The sequence below is a fragment of the Chenopodium album genome, chromosome 5 (assembly GCF_948465745.1).
Source record: "Chenopodium album chromosome 5, dcCheAlbu1.1, whole genome shotgun sequence".
NCBI lineage: Eukaryota > Viridiplantae > Streptophyta > Magnoliopsida > Caryophyllales > Amaranthaceae > Chenopodium > Chenopodium album.
Window position 1 is genome coordinate 10,754,969 of NC_137838.1, and position 21,248 is coordinate 10,776,216.

Below are 21,248 nucleotides of genomic sequence, written 5' to 3' on the forward strand. Positions count from 1 at the left end.
ACAACAACAACAATAATATCAACAACAACAACAACAACTACTACTACGATAATAATAATAATAATAATAATAATAATAATAATAATAATAATAATATTTTCAATAATAATAATAATATAAATAATAATAATAATGTTACAAAAAATAATCATATTACTAATAATCATATTAATACAAAAAAATTACATTAATTATCAAATACTAAATCACAACAATAATCACAAGACCACGAAAAAAAAAACAAAAAAAAAAAACAAAAACAAACTTAATTAACATTAAAAAAAATAAAAATAAACGTACTTAACATTTTTTTTTTAAAAAAATAAATAAACAGGGACATCCGGATGTCCCTAGGTAGATCCGCCTTAAAATTTCGGATCTACCATGGAAGATCCGGATTTTTCAGGCGGATCCCTACTTCCGCTTGAAATTTCCGGATGTTCCATGGTACATCCGGAAATTTTAGGCGGATGTACCTAGGACATCCGAAAATTTTAGGCGGATGTCCTATTTGCAGGAAAAAAAAAACAGAAAACTTACAGAATGTTCCGGCGTACGAATGTTCCACTCGCCGTCCATGACCCAAGACCCGTCAGAAAATTTTACGATTAATTATTTTTTTTTAAAAAAAAAAAATTTAGGTGGTCGTGGGGACCGATTCTGGGAGGCTCGGGATAGCAAGGTCGTAATGTGAGGGGACCGTATCATGAAATGTGTCCAAATGGGGAACAAGGTCCTTTTTATAACACAAATTGCATAAAGGGCATAGTTGTCCATTCAAGTCAAAATGGGAGCGTTACCCGGTAAAATAGGAGTGACGAATAGCAGTTGAGATTTTAAATTGGGAGTATCTTGAGAAGGAAATGCACAACTACTAAAGATATCTTTCATAAGAGAACACATCTAGCTGAGGCAAGTTCACTTCAGTTCAGAGTATACACAACACAAGTCACAACCTTGACGAATGCTAATAGCAAATATGTCGATTTCCATCTCTTCTTCGCCAATTCCCAATCTTCTTCGCAATTCCATTGTAAGAATTTTTATTTCTACCCCCTTTTTTTTTTTCAATTCTTCATTTTTTTTTTTTGTAAATGTATTAAGGCAACCTTATCTTTATTGTCAATTTTTACTAATCATTATTATGCACCAAATTGTTTAAGTGGGTGTTCTTATTTTCACCATCATAATAATGGATGAATTTGTAATGACCTTAATTGAATGAAATTCACAAGGGTTATTAAATTTTTTGCATTTTATGAACTTATGCTACTTGCAAAATTTCAAGGGTTGAATAAAGTTCATAACTTTTGCTGGAATGATTTTGTAATTTTGTATGAAATTATGTTATTTGACTTTGACAATCCAAATTGCATTATAATTGGTGTGAACAAATAACAAATTATCACCTAATTAATCTCATACTTGCATGTTAGTAGGATTTCAATTTCAATCAACTGAAATTTGGATAGTTGAATTTGGAACTGCTGTGTTATTTGGTCAATTAATGGACCCAACCAAGCTTCTGTGCTTTCATTCTGTGTGGGAAATACTAAGTGACACGGTACCGGGTTTTATTCAAACCGGAGCATTAAACCAAACAGATAGTATGCTTGAATAATATGGAGTGCATGTGTATAGTGTATTTTGTTAAATTATCTAACACCCAAATAATGTGGAATTGTGTACAAGTAATGTCTGCACAAAAATTATACAGTTTGAAAGTTGTAATGTGTTATAAAGTAATGTATGTGTGATTTAGTTAATTGTATTTCTCTTGTGACTCTTGTTTGATAGTTCAATGTTGCTTTCGGCTATACTATCCCAGGAAGGCGATGTGTTACATTTTGTTCTATCCGACAAGAATCTACTGAAAGGTGGGTTTTACTTCTCGTTTTGCTTATTATTTCTTTGGTGGTGATAATGCTTCTCTCACTGTGAGAGGGCTGTATGTCATGTTTGTTTGACAAATTCTTGTATTGGGCAATCAGACCGGGCTATTTTTACACTGCAAACATTGTAAGATATGCAAAATACGCAAAAGAATACACTTACTAAATATGTTTGAAAATATATAATGAGCAGAATGTTTTATGTTCATAGTAAGCTGGTTAAGCTATTTGCAGAACATAAGCCAAGTTAAGGGTGGTGGACGCTGTACAACTATATAATGCTAGAAATTTTCCGCTTTCCTATGTTGTAGAATCTGAAAGTTATGTATCATGTGATTCTGTTATAGGCTGTCATATGTTCGCCAACTAAGAGGAAGAGATCACAGAGATGTTTTGAAGCCTATCGCTGCAGTTGGTTCAGGTGGTATTCTAATTGGATCAAACTACCATATTTTTTAGTGTAATTCAATGCTAATTATTATACTTATGCTGTGCTCACAAAGAGATTGCAATGTGCTTTAGGCTTGGAGACATCAATGACAGATTCAAAGGGTGGTATCCTTACATTTAAAGGTGTTGAGATAACTGTTGAATCAGAAGATGCAGAAAAGATCAAAGTGAGCCACTTACATAAGATTATGTGTTAGCTCTATGTTGAAAGCTTGTTTAAAATGATGAACTGTAATTGATGCTTGTGTGCCTTACTATTCTTGTGAATCTTATTTTATAAAGAGTAGTATTGATCTAATATGGCACATACTTTGGAACTTTTGTTTGTTTTGTCTATCTGCAAGTCACTATCATTTCGCCTGCTGTCTAAATCATGTGCTTGCTTCACAGCATTTATATGATTACAGAGATTTGAATTCTGAAGTTCCTTTGTATTTATAGTTGAGGGTAGACTTGACTGGAGAAGATACACAGAAAGCCTTTGATTTGGTATTGTTAAACTTAACTCGTTCAGCCCCGCCAATTCCTGGGTTTCGCCGCCAGAAAGGAGGTAAAGATAGTAACCGATACAGTATTGTCAAAATTAGTAATTTTATGCATCTAACTGTTTTGTTTGACCTTTATTGCAAGATCAAGGATTGATGGTATGTCCATTTCTGTGAATTAAGGCATGCACGAAATTTATTTTTGTGGATTCATCACCTTCAATCAATCAATCAAAGCCTTAATCCCAAAAGTGGGGTCGGCTAACATGAACCAAATTTGATTATTCCGTGTAGTCATCAACATAAATCTTTCTCCTCCATCCCTTACGATCCAAAACTTCATCCTCACGTAAATCCATGCACTTCATATCCTTCCTCACTCCTTCCAACCAAGTCATCTTTGGTCTCCCTCTTCCTCGTTTAATCCCTCCATGGTCCCACTCTTCCACTCTTCGCACCGGTGCACCCTCGGGTCTCCGTCTTACATGTCCAAACCAACGCAGACGATTTTCCCTTAATTTATCTACAATGCCCGCCACACCTACTTTCTTGCGAATAACCTCATTTCTGATTCTATCTCTTAAAGTGTTTCCACACATCCACCTTAACATGCGCATTTCCGTAACCTCCATCTTTTTAATATGCTCTTTCTTAGAAGCCCAACATTCTGTACCATAGAGCAACACTGGTCTTATGGCAGTCCTGTAGAATTTTCCCTTCAACTTTAAGGGAATGCTGCGGTCGCATAACACTCCCGTGGCCGCTCTCCATTTAAGCCACCCTGACTTAATCCTGTGGGTCACGTCTTGATCAATGTCACCATTCTTCTGGATGATCGACCCTAGGTACTTAAAACATTCACTCATGGTCAAATCCTTTCCATCCAAACTCACCACTTCATTGCTTGTCCCCCTCTGAGTGCCAAAACGACATACCAAATATTCAGTCTTACTCCGACTTAGCTTAAACCCTCTAGATTCCAACCTTTGCCTCCATTGCTCCAACTTGACATTAACCCCATCCTTAGTCTCATCCACCAAAACGATATCATCTGCGAACAGCATACACCATGGAACCTCATCTTGAATTGGTCTAGTTAATTCATCTAGAACCGTTGCAAAAAGAAAAGGGCTTAATGCAGACCCTTGATGCAATCCGATTGTAATAGGGAAATCTTTTGTCAACCCTCCGCATGTCCTCACATTTGTTGACACATCCCGATACATATCCTTAACTAGGTCTACATACCTTCGTGGGATACCTTTCTTCAACATTGCCCACCAAAGTATCTCTCTTGGCACCTTGTCATATGCCTTCTCTAAATCAATAAAGACCATATGAAGATCTTTCTTCTTTACCCTATAAAACTCCATCATTTGTCTTATCAAATGGATTGCCTCCATAGTAGATCTCCCAGGCATAAAACCAAATTGGTTATCTGAAATGCTTGTGCATGCCCTCAACCTTTGTTCAATCACCCTTTCCCACAACTTCATAGTATGGCTCATAAGCTTAATTCCTCGATAGTTAGAACAATCTTGAGCGTCTCCTTTGTTTTTATAAACCGGGACCAAGGTGCTCTTCCTCCAATCTTGTGGGATCCTTGTAGCCGTCCATATCTTGTTGAAAAGGTTTGTTAACCAATCAATACCAATCTTACCCAAACACCTCCACACCTCTATCGGTACCCCATCAGGGCCAACCGCCTTCTTAGGTTTCATCTTCCTCAGTGCAATCTCCACCTCTACTCTCCTAATCCTTCGCACATACTCCATGTTGATTTCTTCATCACTCATAGAGGTATCTCCTATCACAACTCCATTACTTCCATTAAATAATTCATCGAAGTACCCCTTCCACCTGTCCTTGATGCCCTCCTCTTGCACTAGGACCATTTGGTTCTTATCTTTGACACACTTCACCATGCCAATATCCTTCCTTGCCTCTTGTCTTCTCTTTGCCATCTTATAAATGATCCTTTCTCCCTCCTTGGAATCAAGCTTTTCATAAACCTCCTGATATGCCTTTTCTTTTGCTTGGCGAACAGCTGCCTTTGCCTTACTCTTAGCCTCCTTATACGCTGCAAAGGTTTCATCACTCCTACATTTTCCTAAGGCTTGATAGCATTCCCTTTTTTGCTTAATTACTGCTTTCACCTCTTCATTCCACCACGAAGTATCTCTCTGTACCGAAGTTCTTCCCCTTACTTCCCCTAAGACCTCTTTGGCCACTCTTAGGAAACAGTTCTTCATTCGTAACCAGGTCATGTCCGGATCCACCTCTCCATCCCAATCCGCTTCTTCAATTACCTTTTCTGTAAAAACCTTAGCTTTTGCATCCCTTAGGGTCCACCATCTTATCCTTGGTTCTTCTTGTCTAACTTTTTTCTTCGCCTTCTCTTTCAGACGAATAGTCATTACCAATAGCCGGTGTTGGGTGACCACACTCTCCCCTGGGATAACCTTACAGTTTATGCAACTTTGTCTATCTATGCTCCTTGTGAGCAGGAAGTCTATTTGAGTTGCATTTGCTCCATTCCGAAAGGTTATCAAGTGTGAATCCCTCTTCTTAAACCAAGTATTAGCCAAAATTAAATCATATGTGGATTCATCACCTACAAGTGATTAAATATTCAAAATGTTGATAAATTCAGTCATACTTTGTTTGGTCTTTGGTACAGATAAATCTGAAGGATGTGATAAATTTTTGGTTGTAAAGAGAAATAAGTATTCGCTCAGCAATCCCATGTTTTTCATTCCATAATAAGGAAAAATCTATGCCTATAAGCTCTTTAGCTGAAAATGAGTAGTGATTTGATAAATTTGTGTATATCAACCATAGGATGTGAGATTTGTTATACTAATAAGATCTTTGAAAGTGTGCTGGTATATCGTCATCAAGAAGCTGGACTTTTTATGTTTTTTCCAAAATTGATAGCTTTTTTTTTTGGTAGAATTTTAACCTCCTAGGCGATTTTAAAGGGGTACATCTTCCTTAATTTTGGAAGAGTACAACTGCATATACTCAAGTAAAATTTTGGTGATAATGAATTGCAAGCATAATTTTGTACTAGTATGACTGCACTGTGTCATTCTGATAGATGTTTCATTAATTTGATGCTTAACCCTTCTTGCTTTTAAATTGCGCATAATATTTTACCATGACTTGTAGATTTGCATTTTTCACTGTTATAGTGATCTCTTGATTTTTTATTATATTCATTTTACATTTTTTATCATCAATTACCTATTGTGATTAAATTTCTCAGGTTAGTCAGCAGATTTAATAACTTGTGAACTGAGGAATTCTGACATTGTTTCCTTTTGCTTCTGCATGGGGAAAATCCAGGAAAAACAGCTAAGGTAAAAATTTGATTGTTGTTTCCTTACCAAAAATGATATACCATATACCATATAGGCATCCTAGTTTTGATTTGGGATGTTCTACATGACGTCATTGTGTGTGAAACCTTTTTCTACACAATTTTCTAAGATTCTAAGGTTATCGTACAACACAAAATGTGATTCCCTTTCACAATTCTGTTAAAACCCCTCAATGGTTAATCTATTAGTTACTGATCTCCAGAATGGTGCAGGTTCCCAAGAACTTACTTCTGGATATAATTGGTAGAAACCGTGTTACAAATTTTGTTATTCGGGAAATTGTCACCTCAGCAGTGGCAGGTTATGTGGAGGAGGCAAGTAGCTGAAACTGATTTTTGCAACTTACAGTATTTAAAGTTTTTTATTTGATAGCTATTGCTTATATATGCGCTTTTATTTCACACAGGAGAAGCTAACTGTGAAGGATGACAAGATCAACACAACTCAGACTGAAGATGAGCTTAAACAATCTTTCGTGCCTGGAAATGCATTTGGCTTCAATGTTGAACTGGAACTTATTAATGAAGAAGCTGAGAGTGAGACTGCTAGTGCTGAAACTGAGAGTGAGACTGCTAGTGCTGAAACTGAGAGTGAGACTGCTAGTGCTGAAACTGAGAGTGACACTGCTAGTGCTGAAACTGAGAGTGACACTGCTAGTGCTGAAATTGAAGCGTAACAGATTTTGTACTCAGAAGCAGTAGTATTTTAGCATTTCATACAGTTGGGCTTCAACATCTAAATATGGGTGTGTTTAACTAAATTTGTGCCCAAAGGATGCCTTTAGTCCAGCTTCGTAGCCAGAAGGTTCTATGATGTAAAAAATGTTTTGTTATATGATTTAGCAGCTATAACAAGATGAGAACAATTTTCTGCAGTCTTTGTCTGCTGGTGGTGCTAAAATTATGTGCAGTTTAAAGTGTTAAGGTTACCATCTTTGTTTATTTGAAAACAGAAGGACAATATTTCTAATATTATTTTTTAATTTTTTTTGACACGGGATAACGATATTTCTTTGCAGCAAGCCTCTGAGAACTTTTTTTTTTTTTTTTTTACATAAGCTTAACCATACATTAAGTCATTAATCAACAAGAGTTTACAAAGTACAACAAAGTGAGCTCTACTAGCTAGACACTTTGTTTGTTGGAGCTGCCTTGCACACCACATTCTCATTCCCACTTGGGCTGAAACTTGGCCACTGAAGGCTAAGGACAGCCCTTGTAAACCTGTGAAACTTGAAAGACGAAGAAAGAGACAGGACAGTAAATTCACAGATTGATAGAAACAGCCTATTGAGCAAATTGAAATGCTCACAAACCGTGCCACCAAAAGTGACTCAGAACTGTCTGAGAACTTGATAACAGTGTAAACATGCTTCAAAGAAAGAAGTTAATTTATAATGTAGGTTTTTCGTACAGTTAAAAAAAAAAAAGTTAGATCTAGAAACTGTGCACACATTTTATGAAAAATTGTCAAATCATGAAGACTAATATTGTTGTTTTAAATAAGTATCAGGTCATATAATGATGTATGTACATTGTACACTCTGGATTAGATGTATAATGTATTTACAAAGGTAATTTACACCTAGAATTTGCCTAAAAATAAATCAGTAAATCCTGAACACTCTGGAAGATATGTATCGGCAACTTCTGATCTTTGCAGCAGGTTGAAATAAACCGCCTTTGCCTATTTGGTTTTTCTGTTACTGTTTCTCCAGTTTCTGCCACAAGTAGAGTGCCCTTCTGATGATAGGATCTGCTGAAAAGCCTTCAGCATAAGCACTGATTGCATTCAACAGCGCTGTGAATTTTTCGCCATCATCCTGTAATTATACAATATATATTAGGACATTCAACAGCTATATTGTTTTCCTACATGTACACAGGTGAGCCTCTTTACATATCAATTGCTAGTAGCAACTGGAACCGTCTCAACGAGAACCATGATGGGTAGAGTAAAGAATTCTATTAAAAGACCAAAAGAGTGGAGATGGGTAGAGTAAAGAATTCTATTAAAAGACCAAAAGAGTGGAGAGTCCGATAATTTAACACCAAGCTACATTTTAGACTTAAATTACTCTCTTTGTCTGTCAATAACTTCAATACTTTGCTCATTCACAAGAATCACATCCTCCAAAACACACATTTGAGTATTACTCTGGATTAGACATATTTACAAAGGTAATATCCTCCTGCATAATCTAACACTTTCGAGTGATTATTTAAGGCATGGTAAGTGGTAACCACCATTTCACTTGACTGAGCTTACTTTGCCAAAGACGGTTATAGTGAGCAAAACATAAACTTCAATGATGATATTTATACAAACCTCTGGCTTATGAAATATCAGATCAGATGTAGCAAATGGAACAAGGTAATGAGGAAGATCAGAACGCAATATTGCCTGCAAGACAATCATATGTCAATAGAAGAAAGCCACCACAATATTCTCTCTCACTAATTCTCTCAACTAAATAGAAAAGAATTGTCATCAGTGAAGTAAAAAAGGTTATCCCCACACATAAAGCGATTCAATACAAAAAAACTTTGATGAATAAATTACCAATTCTTTGCTCATGAGAGCTAGATCAGTACTTGATATCAGTGCCTGCACGGTCAAAACAGGAATGAAGTGAATACTTAAACATGCAATAAAACAAAAACAAAGAAAAATGTATCAATATTAAGGAAAAAAAGCTATAGAGCACACTCCAGCACACAATTTAATGTCCTTATAGATAATAATTATTAGACAAGTACCAGTTGAACATACCAGAACCCAAATCTAGTTCCTGCTACTGATTTCCACAACAGAAACCAAAAGGAATTTTAAAATTTGAATTTAGAAAAAAAAAATTATCCGATTTCCTTTTATTCTTTTCAAGTTTCAAACTTCGCAATTTTTTAGGACACTAGCACTAGGAAGGTTCTCCTTGCAAGGAAACAAAAGCATAATTAAGCCTCTTCTGTGCAAAAAAAAAAAAAAAAAGGGGGTTATCCACCCTAAAAAATCAAATAACTAATTTGGGAATAGCACTAACAAGACTGCATTAGAGTCTAATAACTAAATAGGGCAGCTACTTAGAAATCAAATAAGCAACTGACAGAAGCAGCTGAGAAAGTTTATCCACCTAAAATATCCTCATCACATGAAGCAAAGATGTAAGGTATGCAAAATTATGTGTATTTTCACACCATTGGCAGAAGTTTTGCAGGTTTATATCCTGACATCTTCTTAAATCCTATACTTGGTTAGAAAGTCCCCAATAGTTCCTCGATCATCCACTTTCTCGCTTTTAAATTCCTCCCACCCTTTTACTTAGTGCGACCCACCATTTTATACTCTCTCTCCTTTGCCTAAATTATTGTGCAAATAGTAAATGTTAAGAACATAATGAAACGAAGGTGGTATTAGTGAATGATAATCTTAACAACAATTAAATTGCCAGCTGCCGTTTTGATTTTCTATATCTAGAGTTAATGTTTCCAATAGTCTATTATTCTACCCCACCTAAAATTATCTCAATACCTTCTTTTCATAATCCCACAAGCCCCCTCCCTCCCTTAAGAAACCATTAAACCAGTAGCTGCATGATGAAGTTTGCTCATATCCAAAATTTAAATAAAAATTTTCTTCTGTATCTTTTCCAGGAAGAGCAATCAGCAAAACAATGTTCACATGTGGGTTGCCAAAGACAGTTCAAGTATCTCATGCAAATAACATGTTTTAACCTAGTCTATGAACACACAGTCAAACATATATCAGTAACTTGCCCTTAGATTTTCAGTCAAACAAACTCATACCTCTTTTATATGGCCTTCTCGCACTTTATCAATATTAGACAATAATTCTTCCAAAGATCCAAATTCTGTTATCAACTGAACAGCATTTACTTCCCCTATTCCTGTTACCCCTGTGTCAGGAATGACTCAAAATTTCAGAATCACGTTATATCAACCACCAAAACAAATTGAAATCTAGTCTTTCATAAAGATTTGGTGAGTCTAGAACATCCCAAACCAACCTGGTATGTTATCACTTTTGTCGCCAACAAGTGCAACAACATCAACAAACTGAGAAGGACTTAGAGTTCCATATCTTTTGGCAAAATCCTCCAGGCCATATGAGACCATTCTACACAAACCAGAGCACCAAATCATGTGAATAACAGCATAAAAAACTGAAAGGGCCAAAGAAAAGACAGTTGAATAGATATCATTTACAGTATATTTAAAATGGAAATGTCATATGACCCCCTGGTTTGTTCAAAAATCTCCATATAAAGAAAAGTAACAGAAGTTTCAAGATTGTACAAATCCCTGTATTTCAATATTTTCAATCAAAGATTCGATCTTTCCCTCTGTATTCTGTGTTAATGGTGTGTGATAGTCCAGCAAGCCTGAGTCTATTACAGATCACAAAATCTTTCAACCCCTCCAAAGGTAAAATAAACTATTTGCATGTGCTTTGGTCACTCAACACAGAAAAATCTTGAAGCAGGGACAATGTTGACCAAAACATAATGATGAAGCCAATAAAGGTATTCACAATAACAAATCTTGACCAATTTTTACGACATGAGGAAACTATTAGCCATTGGAATACAATTTCAATCAAGAATCACATGACATGACATGCATGATCAGCTCTTATAGCGAGGATATTAGAGGAAAGAAAAGTGTTTTTAAAGTCAAGACAAAAGTAATATTAACTCATCTCCACGTGAAGCAATTCGTAAAAGACGCAGGGAAGGTGACAGAAGCTGGAAGAAATCTTTATCTGGTGAGACAACTCGGACCTATCACAACAGTAATTAGTACTAAATCAGAAATGGAGTAAATTTCAATCTTACAAAAATATATGCTAACAAAAATTAGAGAATTGCAAAGTTGCAAATGAATGAAGAGGCTGTCATGATGCAATACGTATAGGCAGTCACTAGATCTAGAGCTGGCAAAAGTTGACACGACACGAACCGGACACGAAAAAAGTGGGTTAGTGTTGAGGAGTTTCGACCCGTTTAGTTAGACGGGTCAACACGACACGACACGATTAGATAAATGGGTTGGGTTAGTGTTGAAAATTGTAACACTAAATTAACACGAGTTAACCCGTTTAATAAACGGGTTGTGTTTGGGTCAACCTGTTTACACATTTAATAATTTAGAAAAAATAACTTCTATTACACTATTAACCAGCCCAAAGTGAAAATGGCCCAAAAGTGAAAATAACCTAATCTCATTCACTACCATAGCCGACATATATAAACAAATTATTAAACCCTCCTCTCACTTTACTCTTTCTCAATCACTCTCTGACTCTTTGATTTCGTCTCTTTCATATCAACATCAAGGCTGCCATAGTAGTATTTCATGGTCTTTGTCTCTTGTTTCTTTTCTTCTCATTCAATTATCTAATTCTCTCCTAGCAGTAATTTGTGTTTGAAATGTTATTTTTTGTTTCTTTAATTTTAAAGCTATAATGTGGATTCTAAATCAAGTGAAGCAATGGAATTTGTTTGAGTTGGTGCATGACTGGATGAATTTGGAGCTTTTGGAACTTGGAAATCAGTTGAAAGTTGTTGTAATGTTTTGAATTTTAGATTTACAGGTCTGTAATATTTTGGGTAAAATTAAGGTGGTTTAACATTGAATATTAAACTCCATTAATTATTATTTTAGGTGATTTTTCTTTAAACAGGTTTAGTTTCTTTTTTTACACGAACACAACCCGTTTAACTAAACGGGTAACACGTGTTAAATTCGTGTTACCCGTTTATTAAACGGGTCGTGTTCGTGTTCAGCCTTCCTGACCCGTTTATTAAACGGGTCGTGTCAGTGTTAAGGGGGTCTCCAACCCATTTATATATGACCCGAACACGAACACGACACGACATGACACGACCCGTTTGCCAGGTCTAACTAGATCAGCTTTGAGTCTTTCATATTATACACAGCAATACATGAGACGCATATAAGTTCTTTGCTAAGAATAATCAAATAACTTAGCCATGAAAGTTGGTGCAGGCGTGCAGCTAGTGTTAAAATGAGGTAAGATGATAGTATTATCTTATTTTTCTAACCCCCTGGTTCCTTTTCTTTGGTTCTTATTCAAATCTTTAATGCAACCTGGTGAGCCCAGAAATGTGCTGGTTTAGAAAAGGGGAAAGTGAATTGGGATCCCTATTCCCTATGGTGGTATTTAGTTCCTTTTGAAACCCAATGAATAGTGTTATATGTGGAAGCAAATAAGGCAGCAAACTTTTGAGGGAAAAAATCTGCATTTAAATAATTTTAATCACTTTTTGTGATTCTGGTATAATTGGAGCCAAATGTCGCATTCTGAGTGACTTGTTAACTTTTTTATCGTAGTTAAAACCGTAAACTTACACAGAGGGCTTCATTAATATTGCTGCAAAGCCTGCAATGCTCCACAGGAGACAATTACTTGAATTTCAGTTGAAATAACTCTTTACTACACAAACTTCATCCATAATCAATCTAGACAGATTAGTGACAGACAGACAGACAGACAGACTAGTTTTTAAATAAAACTTCAATCAATTATAACATACTAAGTAAACAGCATTAGCCATGTACTTCAGCTAGATAAAATTCAGATTTCCAATCTATTTCTCAGGAACTGACCTTGTAACCAGACTCAACACTCCTTAAAGCAAGAGTTCCTATAACATCATCAGCTTCAACACCTGGTACCTGGTTTCAAAAGGGCAACAATAAGGCAATATGGAGAGAGTACTCATCTAAAATTTACAGCTGCAACACTAATTTGGTTACCTCAATTACTTTAATTGACATAGCCTTGATGGATGCTTTTAGATACTGAAGTCCTTGAACCACAGTATCAGGTGTAGGACCACGGTTGCTCTTATACTGTGGATACATGGTGTGGCGAAAATTTGTGCCTTCACCAAAAGAATGCTAAAACCATCAGTCCACACAATTACCAAAATGGAAGATAACCCTTAATAAGAAAATTTTAAACATATTTTTACATTCTGTACAGAATAACACAGAATTACTTCACTGAAAATTACTATTTGATAGGTAAGATAGATAAGTCTTCTTCATGGGCCCACATATTGGTACACCACAAACAACATAATAATCTGCATTTGGTCATTTTAAACAATTATGCAATCAACAAATTAGAACTTCCCACTGATCAATGACATCCACAAATGTATCTAGTTTTTTTAATGGAAGAATACTCAATCCTTCAGATTCTTCTTGATCAATTCTCCATTTCTCCTTGACAATCTTCAACTTTTTCTTAAAAACTAATACTACAGGAATTCTCGATCATTCAATTACATCACATAGTACAAAATCAAAATACTCTCAAAGTAGAACAAAGTAAAGCCTTAACTACCCAAACTGATTAAAAAACAATGGTACAGGTCAAGCATCACAAAATTAAGGATTCTCTCCCAACATTCATTTGCACAGAGGAAACAAACCTAGCTTGAGTTAACATCGACCTAACCTCCTCTAGTCCTCCCCCAATCCTCTTAAATGAAGCAACCACCAAGCATATTCATAAAGGGTGCCAATTGGATATTACTACACACACTCAAATACATTAATCAAAACATATCACTGCAGATGTAATCGTTCAGTTTGCACTGTTCTAATTCAAAAATCAGATGCAAATATGGTTACAATATTTTGGGACACTTGTGCAAACACTAATATACTATGGAATGGACCAGTCTTATATACACGGGGATAGATAAAAAGGACTGTGAGATGTAGTGGTGCCTATACGATTGCCAAATATCACTCACTTCTTTCTTTCTGGTTCAAAACTTCAAATGATAGGAATAAAGAATAATCTTTTCAGAAATGAATTAAAAGAAAAAAGGATTTGAAAAATGACAGGAAATGTATGGTAGATTCGAAGTCATTTACAATCCAAACTTCTACAAGATGTTGCAGAATTTCAATTAAGATAATTACAAATTAGTTTTTCCCTCCGGGCACAATTGCACAGTTGCACCCCTTCCACTGCTTCTCCATCAGGGAGACCAGAGACATGAAGATTTAAAATATATATATATATATATATATATATATATATATATATATATATATATATATATATATATATATATATATATATATTGAAAGCATACCTTTGAATGTTAAGCTTTGTTTTGAGGAATTAGTAGTTTCAGCAAATGAATTTCCTGAAATTAGAAAGCTCTATCAAAAAAATGAAAATAGTTCTTTCAATTATATGATTATGATATTTCTGTTTCAAAAAGATATAGGTTAATAAAATAATGTATTGATTCAATTATTATATAACTTCAAGTCACCTAAGTCTGGCAGTCACACATATTACAGATTTTTAAAGCACAATAGCACACTGTAAGCCATGCTTAAATTATATACAGCAGAAGTTGATCATTGAAGCGATCATATTAATAAGATAAACAATAACAGAAGACACATTTTATCTTATTTCTCTAATTTATTCCTCAGCAAGTTGGTGGCAACTAAACGATTTTCAAATCAGAGTTAACAATTATATACACCAAAAATTTATAATTCATAACTGATAAATCAGTTAGACAACTTTGCCAGCTTGACCTATCAGATCAACTTCCCATTGTGTCTCTATTTGGCTTCCAGCTCACAGCCAAATTCCAATAAATATTTACCCACCATGGCCTGAAGATAAACTCAACACACCCAGAGTCCCCACCCATTGTATTGTACTATAATGAATAAAGAAGTTGAGGGTAACACTTCAGGGAATTACTTCATTTTCTTTTGGTTAACATACATTATCATGAATTTTGTCCAACTCCCAGAAACACAAAAGTTCAAAGAAAAGACAGCTCTCTGCTCAAATACATCTAACAAGAGCATAACAACTTCCATACGGAGAGTAAATTCAAGAGCATCCTCCCTTTTTAGTCAAAGATCAGAAACATCACAGAGTGGTACAGCTGACTTAGAGACGTGTAAAAAAGCTTGACCGATTTAGTGCAACTTCATAGCAAGGTTATGATTCAATTGTATAACGTACATGACTTCCATTCATGTACACACCCCATTAACAACAGCAAATTTCCCAAAATATTCTAGATAGCCAACCATCTACAGTCATTAAGGAGCTAAACTACGGTCTCTTAACTTGCATCCATAGCATCATTAGAAAACATAATAAACCACTACCAATCAGAATTACACATACCCCCTCAACAACATATAGAAGCAAGCTACAATCAGCTGGCTGTCAAGAAGCTACAGATTGTGCACAATCAAGACATCAAGACTCATGTAAATCTCGATTTTGATTCAAGAAACACAAATACAAGATATGATGACACAAGCTTAGCCCCAGATATGCTAACATCCTACAACTGAAGATATGAAAATGCCAGACTGGAAACCTCACCAATATGGTCAAACACCACCTGCACAAATTAAGTTCAACATATTAGAGGATGGCGACAGAACATACAAACCACATAAAAGTTTCAACTTCAGAATCAAATTTCTGAAATGTACTCACTTTGTAGGAGCTTCTTAATTAATTACTTTTCAACAAAAACCACTTTATTTAGAAAGAAAAAAAAAATAGGGGGAGCTTTATCTTCTGTGAGTTACGCAAAAATAAATAGTCCTCTATATAAAAGAGAAAACTTTTGAAAAATTCGGGAATACGAGAGGGCATATTACAAATTGTCATCATAATTCAATTAGAAGTAGCATGAAAAACAAGATGAGAGAATCAAAGCCAATAAACAGTGGTTAAGGTAAGAGAAAGTAGGAAGAAATTTATTGCGAGTTCCTTTTAATTTCAGTTTGTATATACGAATTGCAAGAGAATCAAGCCTTTCAAAACCTTGAATATTTTTACTATTTCTGAATACGTTTGTTATTCAGATTCATCCTTTCTTCACTTAAATAACTTTGTCACAATTTCAATTCATTAATAAAACTATTGTCAAAATCCTATTTCCTCTCTGACCACAACACCCACAAGATGGCCCCGCAAGCAGATAATTGCAAATTTCCTTCCTTTATCTTTACTGAAATCAACAATTCAAACTTACAGATGCCCTATGATCATAGCTGCACAAATCCCATCCAACTCAAAAAACTTAAGAATGCTTGTTCAATTAAGACCAAACCTAATGCAGATGGAGGTATTCTCCCAACACCCAAGAAACATAAGTCATAAGACAAGCATCCAGAGGCATGGCTTTGTTTGGCTGTAATTAGTATTGACTTTTGAGTCTGTTATTAGAAACAGCCATTGCAAACAAAAGCCATCACCATCTATAGAGACCTTGAATTCCACATGTAGCTTGAGACAAGAAAAGAATTTGCATAAGAAAACACAATTTCTTTCATCGCAGATTCTTTTCCCTCCTAAGCTTTGTTTCTTTCAGATCAAATCACCCATTATGGATTTTTCTTTATTTCCCTTCCTCTACTGCCTTTTCATTTAGATACTGTAAACCCAGACAAAAAAACACAATTCCTCCTTCGAAAAGAAGTTTATCTGGCGTTTCCTCTCCTCTACTTGCCATGTAAGGTTTCCCCCACATTTGAAAAATTTTGCCACGTTTTGAACACATTTTGAACTTGAACTTTTCGGAAGCGACCTGAGTCCAAATAGAGTTTCCATGCAACAGAGGCATGAAGCATGAACACGCGATTTAGTAAGCATTATATCCCCAAACAAGATATAAGCACCCTCCCACACATCATCCTCGCAAGATTGATTTCAAACAGAGTATAACGATCAGCACTTCGTCTAGGATTTTCCTCTAAAGTCACTACCAAAGTCCCGAATAAATAAAAGTAACAGTCCAAATACTGCAGCCTGCCAATTGATAACCTATCCACAGAATAATCATCCCAATCAACTCCAGTCAGAGTAGATATATCCAAACCAATCGAGTACTTCAAAATTCACATCCCTTAGTTGACTCAAAGACTTGCAACAAAGTTAACACATTTCTATACTTGGCACCATCAGATACCACCACAGTATATTTTAATGCTTTTCTCACTTTCTAAGAATGGCCATCACTACACAAAACTGCTATAGAAAGTGTTTAATTTCTGCTGAGAAACAACAAAATTCTTCTACAAACATGTACAGTATCATTTTCCTAGTTCTCAAAATCTCATTATGAATCAATCTACCTTAATTCCATAACTCAAGCTAGAAGCAAAAAACATAAAGAGCATCATCCTTTGGTAGTGTATACTGTATAGTTACTAAAATTGATTCACATGGTCATGTTTGACACACAACAAGTAATCATGTCACATGCTTTTATGTTAAATATATTCCCAAATGCAATTGAATTAGCTTCAATTTGGTCATTGACTTCGGTGATTTGAGGTGACATCATGATGAAGATAAACATTAAGTGGATGAGCTCAGAGATGATAATAAGTTCAACACCCCCCCCCCCCTCCCCAAGCAGAAAATATAGAAGCTGCAGAAAGAAAGAGAGGCAGTCAGTACGTGCATTAAGTATTGCAAAGCTTTTTATCTCAGTGCATAAATTGAGATGATTGGCTATAATTTGCACTAGTCAACTTCCAAGTGTAGAATAATATATTAACTTGATCTTAACATACAGAATAAGGTAAACTTTGATGTGAAATGTTAATGCTTTAAGGTGTACAAAATTTAGGTCTAGCTCCTTATTATTAAAGCCATCTTCCTTTCTTGCATTGCCCAAAATTTCGCAGTGTTTTTTTCTAAAACCATATACTATGCTCCATAAACCCATGATACATCCAGATTAGAATTTGAAACTATAATCTGAGTGTAAGAATGAATATTCAAGCTGTGGAGGCTACTGCACTAATGATGTAGAATAATTATCATGCCAAGTTTATGTGACTGTCAAGATCGACAGGTCATAGATATCAAGGAATTGCATGCTTTTGACATTAAAATTTTGTTCACATAAAGCACTTTTAATCTAACTTCCAACTACTAAGAAAGCATTATTACGTAAAATCAAACAGAATAATACTAAATGAAATTGGAAAATAAATAAATAAATAAATAAAATTAAAGCCTTACCGCCACATGCGAAGGATTGAATGTAAGCACATCAATTATCTGCAAGACAGACAAATACTAGCCATTAGAAATAAGCATTAAATAGAAGCATGCATTTCAACCTACATGCTGAGACACTCAAAAACAATATAATAATCACATAGTAATTAGATAAAGGTCGCCAATATAATGTTGATTAAAATAAAGAGAGACGTGAAGGAACAATGACAGGAAATACTTGAGCAAGATAGTGCCAGGAATAAAAATAAATAAATAAATAAAGATGAACTACTATCCCGATAATACATGAGCAGCAAAAAGGGAGAGTGACAAAACTTACAAGAGATAAAGCGGCAAATATTGTAAGAACCCAGTCTCCGTTGCCATCAGCATTTGAAAGATAGCCATGGTGCAATTTTGCTAGAAGAACATGAAAAGATTATTCAATGTAAAACAACCAATCCTAGTTGTTCTACAGGTACAAAACATGCCCAAATCAAGGAAACCTCAGCAAACATGTGGGATAGAAAAGTAAATTATAATTAAAAAAATAAATAAATAAATAAAAACATTTAGTAATGCAACAATCAAAATTGTTCTTAGGAATGCGTTTTTGGGTTATTCACATATTCACAGATTGAAATTGACTGAGATTCATAAAATTTTTGATAATTTTAGCGAAAAGCATGGCTAATTGACGTTGCTCATACAGCACATATACTTCACTATGTTATGGAATTATAAGCCCCAGTACAGAAAGTTGAGCAATGGGCAAAATGGCCCTCAAAAATGCTTTGATGCTTGCAATGCAGCTGATTTAACAAAGAACTATAACTAATAGTAAAGTATGTTACGACTTATGATCTAAAAAGATTAGAGGAATATTACTGAATCGCCAATAAATACAGAGTCCTAATGGTTTTCCTGTTACCATCATGCAATCAACCATGGCATGAAATGTTTATTCAGATAGGTAGACAAGGAACACGGGAAAAAAGGAGGGAAAAAAAGCTATAAAATACAAAATCTAGCAAGTCCCGAACTCATTTATCCTAGACCTTTTTTTTAAGGAGTGGGAGTACAGTAAGCGAGAAAGAGAAAAAAGAACAGTTGAGAAGAAGTTAAACTTAAGAATAGTATTCACAACTAATCTATAGCATACATAAGATATAAGTAGTAACAGATGCTGTTCAGCACATGAACCAAATTACAATACTAAAGCACAGTTAGCCAACAGTTATTTCTTTCTAGAATTCAAATCAATGTTTTACAAATAATGAAAGCATATATATACTTAAAAAAGAAGCAGTTATTTTTCCCACATAAACAAAAGTGCATGAAAAATATACCTAAAAGCTTGTAGTAGGCTCGGTATATAACAGCGGTCCCATCAATGAGCATCACCCTACCATTTGAAGGAGCCTCACTTAGTGCAGCAACATTGGGATTGACAAATTGCATATATTTGCGTTGCCCAATCCCTTGCTCATTTTGCAAGGAAGTTTCCAAATTGCTACCAGAAGACACAAAGGGTAATCTAGTAATATCTCTTCCAGAATGGAAAAGTAACTTGGAAAACCCCTACAAAGAAAGTTGGTAATTGTTAAATCAACAAGAATCAATCAGTTGGATGCTCACTAAATCTTAGGATACACTCTTATTCAAAAATATCAGAATAAATCTGAGTAAAAGAATGCATAAAATCTGTTACTTCGACACCCTATTGTACGTCAAGTGTCGGGTGTCAGATCCTCCAACACTTCAATACAACATGAACCCAAATATATAGTGGCTTTACAGAAATTATATAAAATCTGGAGTGCTGAAGGATCCAACACCGTGTCAAACATGACACCTAAATCCAATTCTGTGCAACATAGCATAAAAACACACTGAAACTCCACATTGTAAAGGAAAGAGCAGAATTCACAACCAAACCAGGTGAATCACCTTAGCATTGAAAATTGGAGGGAAATTTAATACATGTGATTTGCAAAGCTTACTGCCAACACTGTGCATAAGAAAGTTCTTTCCTAAGCAACCAGTTGGCCTTGAGTAGACATGAAGATGCGAAAACCGATAGCAAGCCATAAACTCATGCCAACACTATCTGCCTGTTGAAAGCTAACAAATTAGTTACTTGTCAACTTTTCTTTTGAATTAATAGCAGCAAAAAAAAAAAAAATAGCAGCAAAAAATTCATCAGAGAATGAGCTCAATCAGATATACATTGTAGGGAATAGAAACTAAATTCTAATATTTGTACGATTCCTTCTGACGATTTATGTAAGTCAACCCCAAATCATTTTGGGAGTAAGGCTTTGGTGTTGTCGTCATTGTAATATTATCCCCAACACACTAAGGTAATTACACATTCAAAAAAAAAAATCACTACTAATATCAAGTATAAAGTACCCCACTACATTCACTATTTTTTTTGTTCATTTCAATTGAAACCCTATCAATTAATATTAAGTATAAAACATAGAGTATGAAACAATTCAAGGGCATAAAACATAATTCTACAAAAAAATAAACAATAATAATTACAAATTTACAATCAACAAACACTAACCTTCCAAACAAGATAATGGGCAAAAATAATTACGTAAAATTTTATGAAGGGTATGAAAATTGATTCTAAGAAAGACAGAAAAATTGAATGAAATTGCTGGATAATTCGAAAATTAAGAGAATGACGATAAGATAATAAACTTAGCGGCAAAAATATAGTATTAAAAATTGAAATTAGCAGATAATAACTAACCAAAGGTCTGACCTTGTTGCAATTCAGTGGAGTATGAAGCTTGGAGCTTGAACCCTTTAATGGAGTAGTGTAGCAGAGAGCGTTATTGGGTTGTGAGCAGAGAAGATGAGGCTGCTTGCTTTGAAGGCTTTGGGCGGTAAACCATATGGTTGCAAGTCTGGACTCTAGAGGTTGGGTTGTGGTCAACAAAGGACACCAAAAG

General features: G+C 35.0%; 2 protein-coding genes across 5 annotated transcripts; one reads left to right on the top strand and one right to left on the bottom strand.

Moving 5' to 3' along the window:
- Positions 1-857: 857 nt before the first annotated feature.
- Positions 858-7,212, top strand: LOC145631865 (uncharacterized). Its single transcript, XM_081684079.1, has 8 exons — positions 858-1,033; positions 1,798-1,877; positions 2,240-2,313; positions 2,415-2,509; positions 2,784-2,892; positions 6,176-6,189; positions 6,423-6,524; positions 6,617-7,212. The coding sequence occupies exons 1-8, from the start codon at positions 965-967 to the stop codon at positions 6,884-6,886; spliced, it is 813 nt and encodes a 270-aa protein (XP_081540205.1). The 5' UTR covers positions 858-964; the 3' UTR covers positions 6,887-7,212.
- Positions 7,213-7,640: 428 nt separating this feature from the next.
- LOC145631863 (uncharacterized) lies at positions 7,641-21,243 on the bottom strand. Of its 4 annotated transcripts, none has more exons than XM_081684077.1 (15): positions 21,059-21,243; positions 20,230-20,389; positions 19,629-19,860; positions 18,620-18,699; positions 18,301-18,339; positions 15,640-15,658; positions 14,366-14,419; positions 13,008-13,135; positions 12,858-12,926; positions 10,923-11,008; positions 10,235-10,344; positions 10,014-10,123; positions 8,773-8,817; positions 8,539-8,613; positions 7,641-8,032 (listed from the first exon to the last, which is right to left on the bottom strand). In XM_081684077.1, exons 2-15 carry the CDS (start codon positions 20,368-20,370, stop codon positions 7,913-7,915), a joined length of 1,308 nt encoding a protein of 435 aa, XP_081540203.1. In that variant the 5' UTR covers positions 20,371-20,389; positions 21,059-21,243; the 3' UTR covers positions 7,641-7,912. The 4 variants fall into 4 exon arrangements, with proteins under 4 accessions (XP_081540203.1, XP_081540201.1, XP_081540202.1 ...); XM_081684075.1 differs by having other exon boundaries at positions 20,230-20,393; XM_081684076.1 differs by having other exon boundaries at positions 20,230-20,393; positions 21,047-21,243.
- Between the last annotated feature and the right edge of the window lie 5 nt (positions 21,244-21,248).

Bases quoted from the DNA above. Each gene is read 5' to 3' on its own strand.
- LOC145631865 (XM_081684079.1), top strand. From the start codon at position 965: ATGCTAATAGCAAATATGTCGATTTCCATCTCTTCTTCGCCAATTCCC. The intron at 2,314-2,414 runs GTGGTATTCTAA...AATGTGCTTTAG, and splicing joins TATCGCTGCAGTTGGTTCAG to GCTTGGAGACATCAATGACA. The intron at 2,510-2,783 runs GTGAGCCACTTA...TTGTATTTATAG, and splicing joins AAGATGCAGAAAAGATCAAA to TTGAGGGTAGACTTGACTGG.
- LOC145631863 (XM_081684077.1), bottom strand. From the start codon at position 20,370: ATGGCTTGCTATCGGTTTTCGCATCTTCATGTCTACTCAAGGCCAACT. The intron at 18,700-19,628 runs GTATATTTTTCA...ATGTTCTTCTAG, and splicing joins AGCCTACTACAAGCTTTTAG to CAAAATTGCACCATGGCTAT. The intron at 10,345-10,922 runs GTTAATATTACT...TGGTTTGTGTAG, and splicing joins ATTGCTTCACGTGGAGATGA to AATGGTCTCATATGGCCTGG.